The following is a 24,354-nucleotide window of genomic DNA, read 5'->3' on the forward strand; positions in this document are numbered from 1 at the left end:
ATAAGATGCACAAACAAAAGCTATAGTTAGTCACTTTATTGAAGTGCAGATTAAATCAAGATTTGAAAAGGGGCAATTTAATAAGAACAAAAGCTCCAGTGTGCAGGATTTAGATGCCTCTCCCTCCCTTAAAAATGAAAAAGACCCTCCACAGAGTCAGTGTTTGGTTTGTCCATTCTGAGCTACTGTACAAACTTAATAGCATATAACATAACAGACTCTGTGGAGAGAGCTTGCTCCCTCTGTAGTTATTAAAGAATCATTCTGGGGTAACAACACAATTCTTAGTTTCAGGTGATTATACACTGATGAAAACATAAGTATGAAAATCATACTGCATTTAGATCCCTGGACCTGCACTGGACCTTTCAGTTCATTCATCTCAAAAAAGGCCCCATTGCGATGAGAGAAAAGTAGTCATTGTCTTCAAGATCAATACAAAACAATAAAGAAAGCATCTTGGAGACTGAATATAGGATCCTTATGAAAACTTTCATCCTGTGATCCAACACTGATACAGCCAAGCCAAGGGCTTCTTCTCAACCCAGGCCACGGCAGACAATGTCCTGATGAAGGCAGGGCGCTTGTGATTCATCTGGGTGGGGATCTATTCTCCAGGTCGACTACTTCACAAAGCACAATCAGGTTAGATCAGCAGAGTAGTTATTCTATGTCTAAATATGGTAGAAACACACAAACACACAGACAGACACATATACATTAATAAGCATCACCCCAAACCTAACCTCAAGTTTGAGGCTGAGATTGAAAATGGTTGTGGCCCGAGCAAGGGTGCTGGAACTAAGGGAGGTACAGGATTGGACTTTGACAAAATCTCGGCCCTGGTATTTTTGGCTCAGACTGTCGACCACACAACCCACCAGTACATCCTTGAATCCTATTGAAATATGTGTACTACTATTCCTTCAAATCACTGTGTGTACCATCCAGCCCAAAACACACTGCTGCTCACACACCTACCATGTGAACGTGCATGCTTACTGGACAGCAGCAGCAAACAGTTCGAACATACTGCAGGTGGTACGGAGTTGACATACTGTCAGCAGACCTCCCTGGGCCCTGAGCTAAATTCTCCTAAGGAACCATCTGACACCTCAGCGCTCCCAGTTTGTTCCATATATATTCTATACAGAACAGAATGAGGTATAAAAAACAATAGTCATTCATTAAAACATTTTCTGATCAAATATGAAATGTAAAAAAATAATAAAATATAACAGTGAGCTTTGGCTCTGCTGCCTGGTAATTACTTCAGTCCTCACAGTATTATAGCTCACAACTGAATGTGGCTCTAATGAATATAGCCTACTGAAAACATAAACCTCTAAAATCCTTGAATACTATGATTTACTGAGAGATGTGCATCAATATTGCACATTATTCCAAACTACTCCAGATTTTAAAGTTAATATTGAATCAGTGGTGTAATAATGTGCTTCCATCTTGCATTAGTTCAGAGTTGTAACCAAACCTTGATGGGAACTTGATAATCATTGACTCGTTTTAGAATTATGTGCACGCGCGATGCTGTTCACAAACACTGCTGTCTGCTGGTGAGCATCAGAGGGAGGCCTCACGGACCCTTGTGTTCACAAACCACAGACACGGAGAGGGACTGCAGGCCCGCACACCAACACACCAGCCCGAGATGTGTTGTCTTCGATGGTAGCGCACATTGAACAAACGCTGCCTTCTGTAATAGAACCAACAGGGGGCAGCAGATAGCCTACCTCGTCTCTTGGATGCTATGGTTACTGAAGCCATGACAGAGAAGCTGTCAAGCTCTCCGAGACAGCCGAGAACTTCCGATCAGAAGATTCAAAATAGTGGCACGTTATTTGTGCAGATAACGGATCACTTTTAGTCAGGTGGTAAACCTGGAGCGCTATTCTTACACGCTGTGTGTAACTATAGTAACACAAAGATTACTACCACCGGAAGCACTCAGACTTTGTCACTAAAACAAGCTCAGAAGGTGATGCGATTTTCCGCCGAACGAATCGTGCTTTTATTTTGAAGTACACAGGTCTTAAATTCCGGTGACTTTGCTGATCTGTGGTCAGCTGGGTCCTTCACTCTGTACAAACAGGAAGTTGGTGCCGTCGGTAATGTGAAGTCTGCTGAGGAGATGGAGTTAGTGGAGAAGCACGAGGAGATGTGAGTATGTCCGCCTTAACACGAGCCAGTTGGACCGATACCGAGTGTGTCAGTGGTTCTGTGTGGTTCTGCCACGAGCAGCAGGTCTCTGCTGTCCACACAGCTGACGGGACATTTTCACCGCTGGTCTGTGGGAATGTTTCACGTGTTTACTGGTCATTTTACTCGAAGCCCGCTGCTTCAACTATGTTCCGTGTGTGTGTGTGTGTGTGTGTGTGTGTGTGTGTGCGTGTCAGCTCATAGTTAACCCGGGTTATTCCAGAGCCCAGGTTAACTTGAGCTGCAGCACTTTCATTCTGGCAATCCTTCATGTTCTCATATTACCAATGAATCCATTTTAACATCCGTTTCCTGACATGAATGATGAATTTGACTTGACAACTTTAAAGTAAAGTTGTTCATTACATTTTGTTCATGGAATGAAAGTCACTGTTTTGAAAATGTGATTTGTTTGAAGTATGCGGACAACACTACCATCAGCAGCAAAACAATGATGAGAGTTCATATCAGGAGGAAATGAACAATCTTACAGAGTGGTGCCCAGAGAACATCTACTGCTCAACGTCAGCGAAACCAAGGAGGCACAGGCACACCTCTGTCTACTTCAGTGCAGCTGAACAGTTCTAGGTTCCTTGGAATTACCGTCACTGAGAACTTACCTTGGTCATCACACATCACCACCCTGGTTAAAAACGCACAGAAAAGGCTCCACTTCTTAAGGAAACTTAGGAAGGTTAATTCTGGAGCAAGATTCTGGTCAACTTTTACAGAGGAGCAATAGAAAGCATCCTGACTGGAAACGTCACAACCTGGCATGGTTCATCACGGCCCAGGACAGGAAGGCTCTGCAGCGGGTGATTAAAACCACCAGAACATCACTGGTACCATCTACAGAGCATCAGTGACATCAGTGAAGTGAGACGTCTGCACAGAGCCCAAAGATACTTAAAGACAACACCCACCCAGCCACAGTCCGTTCACCCTGCTGCCACCTGACAACAGATACAGAAGTATCTGCTGCTGTACCAGCAGACTACAGAGCAGCTTCACTCCTCAGACTGTGAGACTCCTCATCAACACTCCACCATGAACAGTTTCTCTTTCTGACTTGGTTATTATTCATTTATCTTTATAGTTGTTTGTGTGTGTATATCACTACAGGAATTACAAACAGAAATGTCTTTAAATTTATGATGACAAATTCATCTTCAGTCTCGTCTAAACAACCACAGAAGTGCTTGTGCTGTAATAGACTCACCCACCTGTCAGTGTGAAATGCACTGCAGTGTTCATATTGGGGTTATCAGTGTTGTATGGAGCCTGGCTTTGTCCTCCCGTCACTTTGCTTTCTCATGTGTGTGTGACATCAGTTTAGGAAGGAGAGCAGAGCTGCTGGAGCAGATGGAGAGTCGCAGAGAGCAGCTGAAGATCCAGAGGAAGCAGCAGCTGGAGGAGTGGAAGGCTGCGCGCCACAGGAACACCACACTGCTGCAGGTACAGCGGCTCATACCACATCCTCCATAGAGACGTGATGTGAATGATCACCAGCCCTACATGCCTGTAGTCCACCCGCAGAACTGTTTCACTTTGGCTGATTAGCGCTCTTCTAAGGACCGAGTGGGCACAGTGCAGCGCTGACACTTCCTTGACCACCTTGTTGTCTTTTTAGCAACCAGTACTGAAGTGATTTGTTGAATTATTAATTAATCACTGATGGGAAATCAAAGAGCAACACTTCTGATAACAAGTTAATTAGAGTAAGAGCAATTAGAGTTTAGTTTAAACTAAAGTTAGTCAGTAAATGCATCATTTTTCAAGGACTTGTTAGCTGACAGAGAGATGGTGCAGGGACCCTCTACTACATATACTGTATAAAATTCTGTTGCATATTAAACTGGGCCTATATACAATAATGTAGCGGGACCTATAGTGCCATGTATGCACAAGTCAGCAGCAGTTGTAGCATGCCATATGTTAGCAGTGTTAGCCTCACCCTCTGATGTGGAGGGGATGTCCGAGTCCCTCGATCAATAACTTACAACATGATCCACAGTGGCTCACATGAACATTTGTACCCATGTGATGATGATACAGATAACTGGCCAATATGTGTCAGTGATAAGTAGTTAGCTGACTGGTTCCCTGTGACAGATCAGTGCTGCACAGTGTTTCAGCGTAAAGTTAGGTTAGCTTGCTCACATGATTGCACGAGGAATCATGGGTAGACTATCTACAGTGCTGTGTAAATGACATTTTCTTAACTATGAATTTATCTGTGCTAGTCATATGTTGGATTCATGTTTACGTGTATTTCCAGACATTTTTCAATCTTTGAAAAAATAAAAACTTTCCAAATATTATTAAACAATGATTTTGCTGCCCGTGAGGGCCCCTTAGGGGTCATGGACCCCCTTTTGACAAGGGACTAAACTGCAAAAGTAATAATGAATGGATTAATTGAAAATGTAATCATGGTTGGTGACAATTGTTCTTGTTTTGGTGTTTCAGTGTATTTCTACTGTCCTCACAATCAGCTGCCCTATTCAAAGCTAGACGGTTAGTGAACAGTATGCAGTTAAAAACAAGGTGTGACTTCTCTTGGAATTAGTGGAGAATCACAATTTTACCTGTAAAACTGCAACAAAAGCACAAATGACAGAGATCAGAACATGACCAGAGCACAAACAACAAGCACAATGTAACATGCTGAGTCACTCTGCTAATCATTATCTCAGAGCTATGCTAGCTATCAGTGAACTAATCCGTCACTCTGTCTCAAGTAAACAATCTACAGCACTATATTCTTAGGATATAGCTTTATATATGCAAAAAATGAGAAACATAACACTTACAGACAAATAGTGTCCAGGGCAACACTGTAGCATCTCATTAACTCTGCTGTAATACTACTGCTGCTGCTGCTGAAGAGCCAACAGGGGGCGCTGCAGCACACATGCACTCACCAGAGGGCAGAACAGTGTTAAACTGCATTTTCACATTCATCTGCCTGTGAGTTAGTGTGGAGGGTGGAGGTGTCCTCAGAGTGTGAAGAACAGAGGAACAGAGTGAAGCACAAGAGGAGTGAGGGTCGTGTCTTCTCTAAACCATTCAGAGCCTTCAACACTACTCCCAGGTGTTCCACTGACACAGTGTGGGGTTGTTTGAAGTGAACCTTTAAACATTTAGAGCAGCTATTCCTTAACTTAAGAGTGACACGGCCACCCAAACTTTGACATGAGACTAAGATTACTTTTATAAATGTAAATATTCAATCATATGGCCCACACTTTTGGAATCACTGATTTAGATAAGTACTGTATATAATATAATATAATATAATATAATATAATATAATATAATATAATATAATATAATTTATGAATGTACTACATTTTAGGGCCAAGCTCTGGGTAGAGATTACAGATCATGGTTAATGACTGAGTCAGTTCTGTGTATCTGCAGGATTTACAGGAGACTGAGGATCGTCTCAGAGGAAAAGAGCGACCACAACCATATCTCCTGGCTCTGGAGGTAACAAGTTGTTGTTGATTAAGTAGTTAGGAGGTTCTAAATGTAGCTATCCACAGTACTGCTGTCGTAAATGTAATAAAGTTCTATGCACAAAGAAATGTGTTGATTTCCTTATAAGAAATCAAATGTAGGGATCAAAACTGTGTTATAAAAGGTAAATGTAACCAGGGTTGAACCTGTATTACATTTTCACAGTATGATCACCATCTTAGAAAATATCATAGTTTCACAGTATTACACAGTTGTTATAATTATTATTATCACTCACGATGACCTCAGCTGAATGAAAAAGAAGGGGTTTTGTTGTTTGAACAAACGCTTTATTATAAATTGGCTGATACATGAAGTTCAGGTTGGTGGGAAGATGACTGAACAGCTGAAATACAGAATACAAAAAACAAGTGAATTGAAAATCCTGACGTAGAAAACTTTGTTGCTTCGTGCATTCAGTTTGTAAATCAGTCGATGTAGCTTAAATAAAGGTTTGAATTTTTCTGCAGTCCTCACCTGACTTGTACTTTACACCATAAGAATCTCCCCCTTTACTCCTCCATTGAATAACCCTCATGATGAAGTCGGATGTACTGAGTCTGCCAGCAAGGTTTATATTTTTTTTCTATGTTGTAGACAAGATACTGGGCGTCTGTGGAAGAGTCTATACCAGTCTGGGAGCACTTCCTCCTGGGTAAAGGCCGACATCCAACTGATGGTCCAGCAGAGCCACCCATGAGAGCCAAACATAAACCCAGCACAGCTACAGACCAGGGTCGGCCTCCTCGTCCTAGACCCAGGACTGCTCGATAGATGAACAGTGATGCTGATGTAGCCTCAAAGATAGCTTTGATGGTCACATGATGCAGATGATCACCTGATGACTCTTGTCTGGAGCAGGGCCGGTCAACACCTGAGGTACTGACTGTAAAAAGAGAGGAGTGATGACACACATCCTTCCAAGTACGATCCGTTTAGATCACCGCTAAACATAGATCACTACTTTTTAAAAAAGAACATTTTCTTATTCCTTCTATTGATGTTAGGTATTCACTGTCATGGTGCTGTGGGAGCAGTTACATCATGCAGATCATACTGTGTCCATCCTGACAGTGAGATGAGTAAATGGATAAGTTGTCATGAACACTGTGACAGATGATGCAACTGTAACACACTTCAGATGTAATTTACGATGCTTTAAAATGATGTTCTGAAGCAAAGAGGTGTCATTTCCATTCCTTGCCTGCTCCGCTCACATCTCACGGGAGGAACTAAGATGCAGGGAGAGGAGGCGAGGAAAGGAATCGACGATGTACAAACTGGGAAATGAGAAGAGGGGCTTCTTAAACCAAATGTTTCTGTGTGCAGTTTTCCATTAAAACCACTAGAGGGAGCCAGTGACATAGATAAATGCCCTGTGTCCATGAAGACAATGTGCCTATACTTCTTCTATGACTGACTGTGTCCACAACTTCAGACAAGTAGTCTGCTGAAATTCAGTACATCTTTTTGGACAGTCAGGGCTCCACTCGCAGCCTGATAATCAGACTACATTTCTGTTATGTGTCACTTGATTATTGGAGTTTCCCTGTGAGCAGGGACTCGGAGGTCTGCAACCAGACCACTCAAACTGATTACTTTTCAATAATCCACCAGTTGTGTCCATAACAGTTTGAAAAACTGAAGCATTGAGGAAAAACACTTGAAATCATTATCTTTATGAATAAAGATGTGTTCTGTTATTGATATTTATCACAATGTGGCAAAATAATCAAACTGATGTTTGAAGCAGGGAAATCTCCTTTTTCTTAGAAATGTGAACTTAGACAGAATGACTGAGCTGAAGTCAGACGCTTGTTTGTACATTACTTTCACTGTTCACTGCTCTTGTACTGCTGTTTGTGAGAGGACATTAAAGAAGTTTGAATTAATTTGTTGAAATCAAATATATTCTTTATTATTTTTATCAAAAAATGTTAGCTCACTTGCTAGAGCATGTGACCCATGTACAGAGGCAGTATCCTCCCCACAGTGGCCCAGGTTCAGTTCCAACCTGTGGCCTTTTGCTGCATGTCATCTCTCTTCTCCCATTTCCTGTCACTCTCCGCCTGTCCTGGTGAATAAAGCCATTAAACAGCCAGAGTAATTATGTTAAAAGTCAGGTACTGACTCTTCCGGACCACTCTGCCTCCAGATGTCTGAGCTGTGTGCAGTTGTGTTTTTTGAAGGTTTAGTTTTGTCAGCTGCTTTTGGCAAAGTGAGCTTATGCAGTATGGCTGCTTTCATTCATGGGGTTATAGCTCACAACAACAACACATCCCAGATGTATCTGGCTGATATAATTAAAGTTGTGCGTGGATGAGCGGAACACCCCACAGATTTATCACCAAATGCAAGAACAGCACACCTCCTCCCTCTCTTTAACCCTTAATTGTTGGTGATCAGACCTGCGCCCGGCTGACGCGGAGTGGCGGCTTGACATATGCAATCATCCGGACAGCCAGGGTTGAAGTAGTTGGCAGCTGCCCCGGCTCCTCAGCTGGGGCCCCAGCGCTGCAGGCCCTCGGGGGTTAAACCAGCCACCGGCAACCACTGAACTGGACTAGTCTGGACTGATAGGGGCTGGGTGGTGGGGTGCTTGTTTAGTGAAGGAGCAGGATGGGAGCAAGTGCTGTGAGGTCAAGGCCAAGATTCAAGGAAAGCCGGGGTGGGGGAGGTATTAGGGCTGTGTGTCCAATCATGGGTGACAGGATGGGTTGGTGGGAGGGTGAGAGGGGGGAGGATGAAGATGTGATGTAGCAAATTATCGAAAAGGGTTTTGAAGAGCACGATCTGGAGCCCTTCCAAATGACTAGCCCTGCATTATGTATTCTAATGGCCGAGGCCCCAGGGGGCTGGAGGCCGAGCACTGCTGTTGTCAGTGACCAGACCTCGTTCACCCTGCCAGCCACCGACAACAACAATGACCCCTCAGACAGCAGCCCTGCGCTCCTCCAGCCTTGCTCCGTCTCTGGTGGCGCGGCATGAATTTGGAGCTGTACAATTATGCAACGAGGTTCGGCTTTTGAGAGCCCACTGAGGGCCCTGACAGATAATTGGCTGAGCCCAAAGCCGCGCAAATGGTTAAGTGTCGACTCCAGTTGATTGGATAATGGGTAATTGCACGCTGCATTTCATTCAGTGATATGCTGCGGGTATAGCAGGGGCAAGTGAAGGGGAGGGAAAGAATGGAGGAGGGAAAATATTTTGGCATGCTGCGTTTCTGCAGCCTGTTATTTCACACTCTGACTCTGTTGCATTTGTTTGGATTTCAAGCCTGGAGAGATCGCAGATTTGTATCAACTGCTGATGTGATTTAAATTGCAAATTACATCATTTTATTGTTGAAGAGTTTCATTTTTTTCCATTTTCTCTCTCAGCCTCTGAATTCAGATCTCACAGATCAGGGCGGCTGCTGACTGTCGTGCCTGGTGGCGATGTTTGAGGCTTCCCTCTGACCCTGTGTGAGCTTGTAAGTCCCAAGTCTCTCCTTTGATCATGGCATGTCACCTCTACTTAGGAGCCCAGGCTGCCAGCTCTTTGTCTTTTCCTTCACAGAGGCCTTGACTGTTGTCATGTTGTCTCACATTAAATAGAAGGCTTCATGTTGTACACTAAGAGGAAGCAACACTGGCCTTAAGGTAGCCTGGCCCAGCTCCCCGTTGACTGCACAGGCACCAGTGTAACATTTTCTCTTTAACAGCCCTCACTTCACTCGTCTCACTGTAATCACAAACCTCTCGGCTCTCAAAGCTCCTACCAACAGAATTACTTACAAATTTTGTGCACTTAAACAGGCCCAGCTTTCTGGAGCTAATGTGAAAATTCTTCCTCTGCTTGAGCTGCATTACTGCTCTTATAGAGAAGCCCAGTGGGGGGGGCGGTGCTTGCTGAATTCCACTTCAGTCACTGTATTGATTGTGCTTCCACAGATGTGTTTCTGCCGTCGCCCAGTAAAGTCAGAATGCGCGGTGCTATTCATATCGACTGATGGATTAAGTGGGCAGCTGAAAGCACACGTATGAATTTTGTGTTTGTGTACTTGTGCCTTTTGTTGATATTGATTGTGCCTGGCCATTGATCCACACATGGCACCAGCGTGTTGTTTTTGATACTTAATGAAGTCCTTTATCACACTCTAATCAGTTTACTATCACACACACCAGTCAAAGCAAACACTTAGTTGGTTTCTTACTCTGCAGCAGTGCACTGTAAAATAAATCTTTAACTTACAGGGGAGAGATGGACGTCTTCTCACTCCTGTTCCTGTTTGGTCATGCTCACCTCTTTCAGAGTGTATTCAAGTATATACTCATTTTAGATTTCTCAGTGGTTGAATGGAGAACAAACATTCTTGTTTGAACAGCTGCTCCATCAGTGAGTAAGTTGTCACATTGTAAGTTTGAACAGACGAACATATAGAGGCTGTCCACACTCATTATTGCAGTTACAAATCTGATGTATTTAGACACATTTGCAACAGTGTCTGTGTGTAATATTCAAAATGCACGTACTATAATTTAAATTTAGGATGTATTCTCTGCAGACTAGACTGCAGTACTGCAGTATAACTAATGCTGTGTTATGAATTCAGTCAGTACCAACATGCATGAATCCAGCCAGTTGTTTCAGAGGTCTTTCATTGATTTCTTTGAGAAGAGGGTTTATTAATGGGGAAGGAAGTGAACTAAACTGACAACATTGCCAGAGATCCTTTATTGATTTTTGTAGGACGAGGGTTTACTCAGGACTAGGCATGGGACTATATGAAAATTCCATGTTGCGATTACTCTGTCCAACATAACTGCTATTCACCATATTATCCCAATAACCATCAAAATATTCTTAAAACTGCTCTAAAAACATACTGGAATCACTTTAACCTTGTATTTTGTTAGGAAATAAATAGTTTTATGGCATCACAGATGGGACACATCTCTATTTAGTCAAAGACAAAGAACCTCGTGCACAAATAAAGGATACATAGCTGGTGGTGACCTCCTCTCCCTGTCGGTCTTTAGTTTGGAGTCTGTAGTATTTACACACATCACATTGAACTTATTTTTGTGGGGTTACAATGTGTAGGCCATGCCTTCAGCCATGGTGACATGCTGAGGCAATTCTTCAGGAAACCAATAGGGGACCAAGGACTGTACTGTATGTCAGCGAGCTAGACATGTTTTTCAAGTTGAGGATATTCACAATTATCTTGATTAGTGATTATCCCGATAATGGAAATTTAGCACAATCAAGTTTTTGTGATTGTTTTTTATCAGGATCTGTGATAAAATCATCTATTGTCCCATCCCTGCTCAGGACAGATCTGAGACACCAAACTTTGAACAACCTGAATTTCTATCTTTCATTGTTGGACTTTATTTTTGGTGAATATTATTTGAACTTGCATCACCATAACCTCCAAAATGCCACCAGGATAAAGCCAAGCTGTTGTTGTAAAATACCCTTTATCATTCTAAAAAAGAGAATGTAGATGGCAGTTGTCAGGACATAAAATCGATGATCTCTTCATCTTTACAAATCTAAATGTGATAGTCTAACAATGTCAGAGCTGTCCGTGCTAAAGTAAAACTTTAAATCAAAACTCTAATTAAATAGTGTATTTGGAGAATCATGATATTGGAAGATTCTACCAGTCACAATTCATGTCCAATGCCAATGTTCAGGGACAATGCAGGAAGTGGTGTGTCCTCACTGAGACGTGGAACGTGAGTGTTAGTGGTTGGTGATTGGTGGACAGTATATGCAGCCGACGTGTTTCCTGTCACAAACCTGTAATTTGTCCTGCACAGAAAAAAAAACATCTTTAATTCTTGGCATTGAAGATAAAAACATTGTCACAGAGAATAATCTGAGGTTTAGCAGATTGTTCAGTATCAACATTTTGTCTATCAACAGGTTTGATTAACATGCACAACCTTTCGCAGCTATAGCAATGTGAACTGTTATGCTTGTGTTTCTTTCTCATTTGTAATGCTGGTGGGATTTGTCAATTATTAATTTAGTTACTCAACAAATTATTTCACAGAAACAAACTTTTTTTACCTGACTGTCAACTAAAACAACCCTTGGGGTTAATGTACATGAACCTAGCAGTGTGGAAACAGTTTGTTCTCTGACAACTTAACAATCTTTTTTAGTGGAAATGATTAATTAGCAGTAGAGGAAATTATTAAGTGAAGCATTGCCAACTGTAAATCTCGTCTCGTGATGTTGTCCCCTCGAAGTATTCATGCATGTATCCTTAGAGGGATTTATGTGCCATGGATAGATATTGGCTTTACCATGTCTATGAACGCATCCAGCCTCCTCTTATTTTACAAAATACTGTAACTCCACACATACTTTTGTTTTGAGACACAGATAGACCAATTCTTCCTATGTTGAGATTGAAAAGGATGAATGCAGCTGGAGTCAGTGTGACTGTATCTATGGAGGGCTGTCTCAAGAGTCCATGTGCTGTAAGTCAGGCTCTTGTCTCACAAAGCTGGTTCAGACTTTACATCTCTTTACATATCTAGAAATGAGACTAAACTGTTAATCACTTACATTAAATCTTCAAATCATAATCCCACAGGTTTAATCGTCTGAAGTTTAACATGTATTGTATAACTTCAGTACAGTACTTGAGTTATGGTTATTCTAACTTTGGACACCAGATTAAAGATTTTTTATTTTTACTGCAAATGTGTATCAGTCCCAGAGATCAGTTGTCGGTCTACTTGATTACTTACCATCTGTATCTGAAGAAAATAACCAGTCAGTCACTAGTTTCTTCAGTGAATACTCAGCCTATAGTGATCTCAGCTTGTTGTGTAGCACCATGTAGAGTTCTATTAAATCTGAGGGGGCCTTTAATTGTGTGAGCTAGCAGAGTGGTTCATCATTAACACAGTGGCCTTAAGTAAAGGAGGAGAGGACGTTTCCCAGCGGGGCCAGGTCAGGTCAAAGGGATTATCCACGGCACCGGACATCCCCAAATCAACTGATCCTCCCCAACAATGACACACAGCTTTAATGCCACTAGAAAAGAGCTGAATGCAGCCAGAGCGTGATGGAGAAAATGGCTCATTGGTTTGCAGCAGCAGAGGATCAAATTAATTTGCCTGTAATTAACTGGACAAAGAGATACATATTTGAATAGATTGTGTTATGCGTGTGTTGATTTGTCTGCAGTGATGTGGGCATAATGTTATGGGTTTTGTTTTGTTTGTTTTTTATGCAACAATTGTTCTTTTGTTTTAGTTTTTTATTTAATTTTTTAAAAAATGTTTTGTGTTCAGTGGCACATCCAAAGTAATGACTGGTTTTGTTGTAGCACCTGTTACACAAAGAACTTGTCTCCCAATCCCAAAATGGCTGCCCCAGCCAGTCTCATTCGTCACATGGTAACATGGTAAATATGATTGCATATCTAATACATATGCATTATTCTCTGGGCCTCACGATGTGTTTCAGTCCATTTTTACAGTGCACTCCCTGAAAGTGAAGCTTGAATTCTTACTATCCAGTGCGTTTGGCCATCTGTTAGCATTTATGTTAAAAAAGATTAACCTTTACCATTTCTTTGTTTACACTGAAACAAACACCCCTGATCATCCCTGAGATCACAATTTCTCAAACCAACCCAGTCCCCAGAATAAATCTTGAAGGGGTTGAAGGTTAACATTTCTTTATAGTGCAGCTTGACGTTTCTTTAGGATCATTTTTCAATTGTACCCTGTGATGTCGCTGTGCTTAGGTTAGGTATTAGGCACAGAAAACAGGGGGTACTCCAAATGAGGTCTAACACAAGACAAACAAGTTGCAGTTTAAAGGAAGATAAATTTATTAATTGATCAGCAACCAAACAAAGGGAAAAACCCTAAACAATCAAGCAAACAAACTGATGGGCCGGCCAAAATAAACAAAAGGGCAGCCTCCCAGACCAACCCACCGGGCCGTCAGAGCTGGGGCTAACCCTCTACCCTAACACAAGGAAACAACTAAACCTAACTGAAACAAAGCCACGAAAACTAGACTACTGCACCCATCAGATAAACATAAAACAAAACATTATACCACAGCCAGCCTCCAGGCTGACTGACTGCATCTCTGGTCAGGTGGAATGCAGAGAGAGCCAGAGACAGAGCCTAGTGCCCTACCCCCTCTTACTGGTTATTCCTAATCAGCCAGACCGCTATCACCTGGAAAGGCAGGAGGCCAAACATCAGCCACAGTAGTCGTTTTCACACAGAGTCGCCACGTTATCGCCGCAGCGGCAGTTCACTATTCTCCGCCGTTGTTTGTTCACACAGAGCCAAGCACCCCCAATGTAAAGACGAACCAGAGTGTAATTCACACAGCAAGCCGGCACCGCGGCTCCAAAAGAGGCGTGACGGTACACGTCATGATGATGACGTCTGTAATTTTTTTCCAACATTTTCCCCCTGGTGTCCTCCTGTTAATCTGAAAATGTACCCGCTGACTGTTTATAATCATATGGATGCTGTTATAATGTGTATAGTGTTGTGATTGAGATCCTGACCCACCATGCATCCTGGAAAGTGACAAAGTTACGTTTTTCTCTAAATTACATAATTACTTAATCACCATCAGTAAACAGGACGCTGTCTGACTCTTTCACTTGCGGGGAGGGAGGCTGTTTTCTGGGGGAAAGTTCACTGACGTCTCAGTCAGGAGGGCTGACCGTTGCAGTGGTTTTTCACTGCGACAAAAACTAGGTAAGTTAAAGTTTTTTGCCGGGGACAGACGCTGTTTTTTGGCCAGAAATGTGACAAAGAGTCGGGAGGACAAACAGGAAGACAGACAGAAGGACAGACAGGATGACAGACACTTCTCCACGCATTACTGCAGTATTTTTTTCCTCATAAGTTGCCAAAGACACTACCAGTTACTACATTTTACTGTTGTTTGGTCCTGTAACGTTGCTTTGTGGGACATTTCTCTTTATTTTGTTAAGCAAAGGATCTGTTTAGTTGTTAGACTGTCTGATCGACACGCCCCCGCTCCGCGCCGTCGGCTTATCCATTTACACTTGTTCGGTTGCCAGTATTGCGCTTCTGATACAACTCTGATGCTACCTCTGATAGTACCTCTGATGCTACCTCTGATAGTACCTCTGATACTACCTCTGATAGTACCTCTGATGCTACCTCTGATGCTACCTCTGATGCTACCTCTGATAGTACCTCTGATTCTACCTCTGATGCTACCTCTGATAGTACCTCTGATGCTACCTCTGATGCTACCTCTGATTCTACCTCTGATGCTACCTCTGATAGTACCTCTGATGCTACCTCTGATGCTACCTCTGATAGTACCTCTGATGCTACCTCTGATAGTACCTCTGATGCTACCTCTGATGCTACCTCTGATTCTACCTCTGATACTACCTCTGATAGTACCTCTGATTCTACCTCTGATTCTACCTCTGATGCTACCTCTGATAGTACCTCTGATGCTACCTCTGATGCTACCTCTGATTCTACCTCTGATGCTACCTCTGATAGTACCTCTGATTCTACCTCTGATAGTACCTCTGATGCTACCTCTGATGCTACCTCTGATGCTACCTCTGATTCTACCTCTGATACTACCTCTGATAGTACCTCTGATTCTACCTCTGATTCTACCTCTGATGCTACCTCTGATAGTACCTCTGATGCTACCTCTGATGCTACCTCTGATTCTACCTCTGATGCTACCTCTGATAGTACCTCTGATTCTACCTCTGATGCTACCTCTGATAGTACCTCTGATGCTACCTCTGATGCTACCTCTGATTCTACCTCTGATGCTACCTCTGATAGTACCTCTGATTCTACCTCTGATGCTACCTCTGATAGTACCTCTGATGCTACCTCTGATGCTACCTCTGATTCTACCTCTGATAGTACCTCTGATACTAAGCGTTTTTATACTGGACAGCAACCCGCCAATTTGGCTGTCCTTTTTGCAGCTAGGTCTGCGAATTTAGACAGACCGCGGTATATTGCGGGTCTGTTTTGGTCTGCCAATATGACGCCGAGGAGGGTACACTTTTTGCCACCTCCATTGCTATGTAAATCCAAGTCGTCAATGTCCCGGCAATTGCGTGACATGGGCGGAGGTGTCGATGACGTGCACTGTTGTGCGACCCACAGCCGGGAGTTTTAAAAGCAGGAAACAGCTGATCACAGCAGTCAGTTCATCACTTCAGCACTTCAGATGAGCAACTCGAAACAAGCTGAGATCCGGGAGATGCTAACCATCACAGCCGAGAGAATCATCAATAACCAGATCACTCATTACTGCTCACGCCCAACTTCGTGCCTCACGTCACGTCACATGTTTACGCCTACCCCAGTGATGGCTGTTTTTGAAAAGGAGGAATATTACACCTCTGTTTCACATAGACAAGAAGGCAGATTGCAGCCTTTACCTGGCTGCAAATGTGGTGCATTTTCTAACTAAAAGGGGCTTCTGATATTACCTCTGATGCTACCTCTGATACTACCTCTGATACTACCTCTGATGCTACCTCTGATGCTACCTCTGATATTACCTCTGATACTACCTCTGATACTACCTCTGATGCTACCTCTGATGCTACCTCTGATGCTACCTCTCTGATGCTACCTCTGATGCTACCTCTGATGCTACCTCCGGAGGCGCATCAGAGGCGCAGTGAAATTTCACCCATCACCGCATCTGAGACTTTCACACAGAGGAGGAGGCGGAGAATTGGCGCATGATCCCCGCACTCAAACGGTAGTGTGAATGGCTCCTTACACATCCTGGCCAGCAGAGGGGGAGCATGTAACAGCCACATGTCTGGGAATTGTTTCAAGGTCTCTTGTGAAAAATATCCTGCGATGTACCACTTGCAAATGTTGAAATGCTGTCTTGAACTGTGGTCACTGGCTTGGCTGCCTTGATACCTTTTTCTCAACCACCATCCCCTCCACATCCCAACATGAAAGCCAGGACATAAACATTTAATGTGATCATGACATGACATGTATTGTAGCAATGTCAACAGGGTACAAAGCATATGGCACATACAGATATGAAAGTATACGTTTGCAGAAACATTAACATTTTCTCCTGAAGACTGGGCTCTGTTCTCAAACATGACATGAAGACTACGAATCACTTTGTTGATTGAATTGTTTTGTTCAGTTCAATGATTTGTAGTCACTGATAATTACTGCAAGCATCCGTTACTTTTTACTGAGCTAAGTGATCACATGAAATGCATTTCACTGAGATGTGTCCAGTTACTACTGGGCTGACCACGTGTCCTGAAAAGTTCAGGACATTTCCGAAAGCAATTGGCAGGAATCCTGAATCCTGTCCTAATTGTCGCCACAAATTTGACTAAACCAGAGTTTTTATTAGTTGTAGCCTTATACAACATTTAATACAGATTGTGGTGAAACACTTTTATGAGTGTCACTCTTCATTGGCTACAGCATTTTGTCATCTACATGATGACATTTGACCACGCCCACCCCCAACTCCTCTTTCCTAACTCTAACCAGGGCCCTGTTCCATAAAGCAAGATTACCATTAGTTCATTAGTCTGACTCAGCATAGTATAGTTCAAGCTCAGTTACTCTGGTAATTTACGCTGGGAAACTAGCCTGGTCCAGGGCAGGCTAACTGTCAGGCTAACCTTGAGTTGCTGAGTTCCTTTAACATATACACATAGAGTAGACATATTATTTGACTTTATTAACCACCATCAGACAGAAAAATTAAAGTTAAAGTTAGTCAACTCAAATAAATAATGAATACTGTATTGAATAGATTACACAATGATAAATGTGTTGGGGGTAGGTGGGCAGAGATTCCCTGTATGCTTTGAGAGGCCATAAGCCTCAAACACCTTTCTAAATCACCACAAATGTACTTCAGATGTTTCTAATAGATTACAGTTACTGTTGTGGTAAAAGACATTCTCGCAACATGAGTGTGATGCCTTAAACTTGTTGTCTTTGGTGAAAAGAAGGAGCACTGCCTGCCACCCGAGTCTGCTACAGTTTATATTTAAAACTCTATCACTGCCAAAAAAATAGATGCACCATTGACCAGACCGCGTCTATCCTCTATTTGCCCAATGGGAAACCTTGTTTAAAAATGAACTGGTTGATCCATTTAAAATAATAAAAGTAAACTTACATATGTGTAGTGAGTGAATGATTTTTAATAAATTAAATAAATGCTGAGAAACACCATGTGTTGTAATTAAGAACTGAAATGGTGAAATAAGAAATAACCTTCTACAAATAGGTGATAAGTGTTTTTATAGCCAGTGAGCAAACTTCAGATAACATTATAAACTTCATTTTCACCTGGAGACTTTTCTCCCCACTTTGCAAAAGGTGCCAACGTTGGATTCAAACCCATATTTCTGCCTTTAAATCAGCCTCAGTATATGAAGCATGCACTTTATGGTGAGTTGCTCAAGCTGAAGCGCACAGTCACATTTTAAATTAGTTCCTGCTTACTCATTCAATGGCTCAACCTTTCTAGTCTTTTTTTGTTTAGATTATTAAATTCTTTGTATGTTTCCAAAAGTAAGTGCTGCTCCGTGGCTGCTCCCTCTTAAACACAGTTGTGAAGGTGGATCAGTTTGATCTTTGTGCGACCTCACAGGCTGCTTCTGAATATTGTACACACTCAGTTATCTTGACAAGGGGAACCTGTGTTGAATTAGTCCAGCTGTGTGAGTCTGGATTGAAATGTATGGAATGGTTTTATCCCCTGCTATTGTTATGTAGTTATTATTAATGCCTGTGCTCGGGTCTGATCACATATATCACATATAAAAACATTACATCGTCATGGTCCATCCTGCGGTCTCTCTGTCACTCACTTCCAAAACAAAAACCAAAGATCTTTACAACAAATCACACGGCCTCTGTCCGAAGGGACGCTTCAATCAACAAAAACTTTAAAGTCACTTTAAATGGTTCTATCTTTTGCACTAGTCAAGTGTGCTATAGGTGAAACTAATTAGAACAGGTCAGTATTGCCAATAAATAAGAGCATACTAAAACAAAAAGAAGAGTGAGATTGTGGCACTGCTAAAGGCTGCAGATATACTCTCCACCATGCTTCTTTAGAGCAGTCGATTCATTGAAGTATTATTTAATAAGAAGTTTCCCACATGTAAAGAGACCAGGAGACATTCAAGAGAAGACCTGTAAACATTTGGCATGTGTGCTTAAGCAATGATAGTTAATTGACTTGATTGTTGGCGAATGATTTCATTTTAATTGAAGTCACTTTTGGTGTGCGGCCTAAGGTAATGTGTCCTGTTTCAGAGTGTCATGACAAGAACAAATGAGGCAATGAAGCAGTGAACACTCAGAAGTCTGAGGATGGTTTTTGATCATGAAATGGGTTGAACAATCAAAAATGATAGTATAAGCCTTCAGCGTCAGCCCTTGAGTTTGTTTAGGAACAGCAAAACCTGGTTTGGTCAGGCGGAGGTTCCCCCCTCCACTCCTCACCCTGAAGATGCATGGATGGATGGATGGATGGATGGATGGATGGATGGAGGTCAGAGAGTGGAGTCTGACAACATATCAGCGATGAGAGCTCCCTCCCTTCTCAGTTCCCAGCAGCCCACCACTTCCCCTCCCAGCCACAAAGCACCTTCGCTCGGCCCGCTGTGCCCTTGACATGCCAAGGCAGGCGGGCAGGCACATCCCAGGGACAAGCTGCTCTCCGCTGTCTTTAAGACATTCTGATTGGGTTTTGGTGGAGAAAGGCTCGGGGTTGACTTTGTAAAAGAATCTAAATGAGGTGCGAGTGAATGCCGCGGCTGTTCCATTTTAATCTGTGTTTTCGGCTGCTTCTTGAGTGGCTCATTTCCATGCATCACACCCTGGATTCCTCAGTACTGAGCCCGACACATTCAGGGCTTTCTGGTAATTTTTAAAAAGCCAAATCAGGGTCAATGACATGATTTTCTTCAGTAAATATTATGCCAAACCTGATCTTTACAAGAAATGTAGCACACGTGTTTTTAAACATAACATTTAAACATTTCTGAATTTAATTGTGCCGTGTTCTGTCCTCCATCCTTTCAACGGCTTCTCATTTAAAGCAGGAATAGAGCCAAAGAGTGAGGAGAAGCCACTGCTCATTAACCCCTCAGTACTTAACAATGAATCCTGGAGGCTCATTGTGCCAAAGGGCCAGTGCTTCCCTAACGAGGGCCGAGTGAGTGTGTGTTGGTGGAGGGGGTGGGGGCTGCCTAACATCAGGGCCCGTCCAAGCCTTTCAGGCTTCTAAGCAGAATCTGATCTCAATATAAAGACCACAATCTGAACAACAAGCAAATATAAATGTGCTGGAACAAACAGTGAAACCTGATGTCTGAGAGAAAATTTCACACCTTTCTTTTCAGATTTGAACTTTTGCAAGGAGATTCCATCTGTGCCCCCGAGCACATCCTCAAACTGTCTGCTTTAATACAAATGTTTACAAGTCACAGATTAACAATCTGTATGTAACAATGCAAGAGCATTCTGTAGGAATGCCCTAAACATTCACAGAATATGAAGGCAGATGATTACAGCTTTGTAAAATAGGAGGATATGTTGAAACCTCCACAAAAAGTCCTATAAACATAAAACAGCTCAAAGCTTTACCCCTGACATCGTCACCAATCATACTGGTGGTAATTTAATTGTAATACTTTCAGGGAAGTTTAATGATCAGAAACACAAGTACTGATTAACATAACACACTGAACCCATGTGACAGCTGCAGCAAACACAACTTGAATCCTGTTGTATATGCAGCTGTACGGAGGAGGATAAGGACCACTGTCAAATAAATTATTTTAGTGTTTTCAGAATTCATCTTTAATGTCAGAACTCTGAGAAAAATCATTATTCTGAGAAAAAAGTCAAATACATTTTTCACAGTGGCTCTAATTGTCTTCCTGTAAGGTCCAGGGACGTACAGTACAGAACCCCTCTGACGTGTCAGCAGCCTGATGAGGCTGCTTCTTGATAATGCTTCATATTAAGCTCCTTATAATAAGTGTTAGTTAATAGGCAAGCCTTCATAAGTCCTTCTAAGATGTTTATTAACATTAAAAAGACTACATCTGTGTTAATAATAACATAATAGACTGGTATATTGTTAGATTATAACACATTTGTTTGAGAATGTTAATAGAGCCTTTCTTATTATTGAAAATAAATTGAGAATTTCTTATAACTGATAATATTATTGCAAACACGTGTATTGAGTTTCATTAACTTCCATATTATGCCATTGTTAAACCGTTTTTCTTTTCAATATCCTACTTAATTAATCTATTAGCAGTTGATCATGCGCCAGTTTACACTGAACTATGCTTTTTGAAGCGATCAGCTCTAAAGCAGGAACACTGCCTTGTTGAAGTGAAACCATTATTATGCACTTATTATAATCACATGAATAAGCCTTTAATAAAGGACGTACACAAACATTATTACTTTTAACTAACGGTTACTACACGGACCTTCATACAGGCCGCAGCATTCCCCCTGCAGCTGTCATTATAGGGTGTTAGTATAAAATGCACGTTAGATACAAAGCTGTCCAAGTGGCCCATCCAGAGCCTGTAGGTGATGTGATCAGATGTTGTGGGAACGTGGTGTGCTGGCTGCAACACAGACTGTCCCCCTCCACCCTCCTCAACAAGAAAGAGCTGCTGGTGCGGGGACGCTTTAATTGGAATTTCATGTGGGCTAAACTGAGGGGAAACTGATGTAAGTTAACATTTGGTAGACTTAATTGGTCCCTTTCTCTCCCTCCTCCTCCACCGGGCACTTACGGCCGCTGCTGAAGCTTCCCGCTAATCTCCCATTTACAATCAATTCAGGCGTCCAGACAAAAAGTCCGCCTCTCGCCTTTCTTCTCTTCCTGTCTCAAACGAGCTCCTTTGTGGCCCGTAAATTGCCTGAATCCCCGGTGATCCCCCGGTGGCGGTGGGAGCAAAAGAAAGATGTCCTCATGTTGTTGACAGCCGATTAGCGCGCTCCCGCTCTCGCGCTCCTTCCTCTAATCTCCTCCGCGTGCGCGCGCCTTAATTAAAGCTCCCGTTCGTCAATTAACGTGTTTGTGGACGTGGAGGCGGTTGCTCAGATGTTGGAGAGGTGCAGGAGAAACAGCGCGGAGAAAAGGGCAACCTGTCTGCTGCCTCAGGTTGTTTACTGCTCCGACACTGTGGTCCGTGTCCCGCAGCCTGCAGCTGTGTGTGCGTGTGTGTGTGTGTGTGTGCTTGTGCTTCGGATAAAAGTGAAACTTGCGTGTTTGTCGCTCGTGCTGCTCCCTGGTGTCACACGGAGCATCAGGGTGAAGGTATCCAGTGCAGCTCTGCAGGAATGTGGAGGACAGCTCGTGTCTCTGCTGTCCCTGCTGTCTCTGTGGACCTGGTGGCTTTCACGACCTCAAACATTCTCTCTCAGTTCTGAAAGCTGATTTTTGGGAGTCAGTGTGTTAAGGGTCCCTGAGCTGGTGTGTAACATTTGCTTTGGGTTAAACATTTTGTAAGAAGACACATGTATTCGCCTATTTTTTCATTAATTTGGGAATTTTGTGTTTGGTTCTTTGTTTTTCTAGTGACAGTCGGGATCCAGACCATCAGGTGGCATTTCATCACACCGTCCTGTCAGACCTCATCCCTTCATCGGGAGACGGCCCTGGCTGTCTCCACATAGCTGGATTGAACAGCCTTGTTACTGTTTATTTTAAAGGAGCGCTCAGGTGAAGAAATGTTAATGAGAAGAGAAAGATCTTCATTGGCTGAGTTTTTTTTTTTGCCTCTCTTTGTTTTCATGATGAATAAACTGAATACACAAACTGGCCTTAAAGGACAACACAATTTATACTGTTTTACTTTGTGTCTATGTGGCGGACCCTGCCACCTTTCTAGCTTCACAGTGCTCTGGGACCTTATTTTCCTCTGAGAACAGCTTGTTTATTCACTCGTGGAAAAATAGATATTTCTGAGTTTGTGTAATGACCTCATTAATATTGTAAATATTAAAATTCAGTTCAGATTTTTGTCCAAAACTACAGAGTGCCCCTTTAACTCAGCCCTTTAGTCTGTGTTATTGTAGTTAACAGTTCGGTGGATTTTCCCGCAGATGCCTGAGTGTGTGTGTGTGTGTGTGTGTGTGTGTGTGTGTGTGTGTGTGTGTGTGTGTGGTGCAGACTGATGAAATAGGTGAGCAGGGCATTCATCTGGCAATATTAGCTCTGCCAGGCTTCTGCAGGCCCGGTCGGCCCGGCTGAGCGCTAATTGGCTGTTAATAGAAAGAGCGCCATTTGGGAGCACGGATCTGCCTCTCGACAGAATGTGTGCAGGGATAATATTGTTCCAGGAGCCGTGAGGAGAATAAGTCGTGGTCTATTAACGCGGAGGCCCAGATGAGGAGCTGCGGCCTGAGTGCTCCATTATCTCCTGTTCTGATGAGCGGCTCCGGATGCGGCGGTACCCCCCCACCCTCCCCAATCAAGTCTCCCCAAGCCGTTTAGCTGGTTAATGTAATTCGCTTTCAAGGGCCCATGTTATCTCTGATCATTTGCGCCATTACGCCGGAGTCAAGTGTAAATGCTGCATTATTAAGATCGTGTCTGTCAATAAATGGTGAGGCAAAGTGGCTCAGAGCATACAGTGCGCCGGGCTGAGTCTATATGTGGCTTCCTGACGACACTTCAACCGGCCACAAAGCTGAGCGGACAGATGCCTCTGCAGCGGCCTGACGCGCCTCCTCACCGAGCCTCTGCAGCGGCCTGACGCGCCTCCTCACCGAGCCTCCTGACGGGGTCCTGCGTGGAAGTCAGCCCGTCGTGTCATCGCCTAAAAAATTAGTTTTTAGAAAAAATAAATATTTCAACAATCTCCCGGCACCGTAAGCTCATCTGGCATGTGTTACAGAGACCAGGGCCGCAGTGTGGCTCAGTTCGGCCCACCAGTTGTTTCTACTGAAAGAGTAAAAAGAATCTAAAAAACATGACAATGTTAATGTTAATTTTGTGAAATAATATGTAGGGTCCTTAATTATTATTTGTCATAACCTGAGCACAGGGGACAGGATGTCGCTGTGTGCAGGAGGTCAGTGGATTAACGGGAGTTGGGATCCTTGTTCTGTTTCGCATCTTAACATACAATACACGTGTGGTCACTCGTGGACTGGGCCGGAGGATTAAAACAGCAACACGTCTAAAGGAAATAAAATGTTTAAAATAAAATAAAACGACAAAACGTGGCGTGGAGCAGAAAACACACAGAATGACCTCGAACACATCAGTAAAAAATAAAATAAATACAAATCAGCATTTCACATCACAGCTGTAAATTCACAGCTGTTGGTTTTAATGCTGCTTCATTTTCAACGTGCTTTCATGTGTTGTGTGACTTGTCATTGTGTCCTGACATGTTTATCTCTCATCTGTTTTAAATGTAGAATTAGTTCGCGAGTCTTCTGACACGTTGTTCTGTCTCAGCGGCCATCAGAACCAGCCCTGACGCGTCTCTGGACGGTCTGAGTCCGTTTTATTTCAAAAGCCTTCAAAGAACAGAAACACGTGGCTCAAACA

At 42.8% G+C, this 24,354-nt stretch overlaps 1 protein-coding gene across 4 annotated transcripts; it reads left to right on the forward strand.

Moving 5' to 3' along the window:
* The first annotated feature begins 1,594 nt into the window (after positions 1-1,594).
* On the forward strand, positions 1,595-22,600 carry cep15 (centrosomal protein 15). Of its 4 annotated transcripts, XR_014622252.1 has the most exons (6): positions 1,595-2,178; positions 3,549-3,672; positions 5,641-5,709; positions 6,337-6,618; positions 9,120-9,211; positions 22,372-22,600. XR_014622252.1 is itself a non-coding variant. In XM_084348248.1 (5 exons), exons 2-5 carry the CDS (start codon positions 2,150-2,152, stop codon positions 6,511-6,513), a joined length of 399 nt encoding a protein of 132 aa, XP_084204374.1. In that variant the 5' UTR covers positions 1,595-1,996; positions 2,111-2,149; the 3' UTR covers positions 6,514-7,631. The 4 variants fall into 4 exon arrangements, 2 of the variants coding, with proteins under 2 accessions (XP_084204374.1, XP_084204373.1); XR_014622253.1 differs by lacking the exon at positions 9,120-9,211 and having other exon boundaries at positions 22,372-22,598; XM_084348248.1 differs by lacking the exons at positions 9,120-9,211; positions 22,372-22,600 and having other exon boundaries at positions 1,595-1,996; positions 2,111-2,178; positions 6,337-7,631.
* Positions 22,601-24,354: the final 1,754 nt, after the last annotated feature.

This window comes from Pagrus pagrus (assembly GCF_965226575.1).
Source record: "Pagrus pagrus genome assembly, chromosome: 3".
In the NCBI taxonomy this organism is placed as follows: domain Eukaryota; kingdom Metazoa; phylum Chordata; class Actinopteri; order Spariformes; family Sparidae; genus Pagrus; species Pagrus pagrus.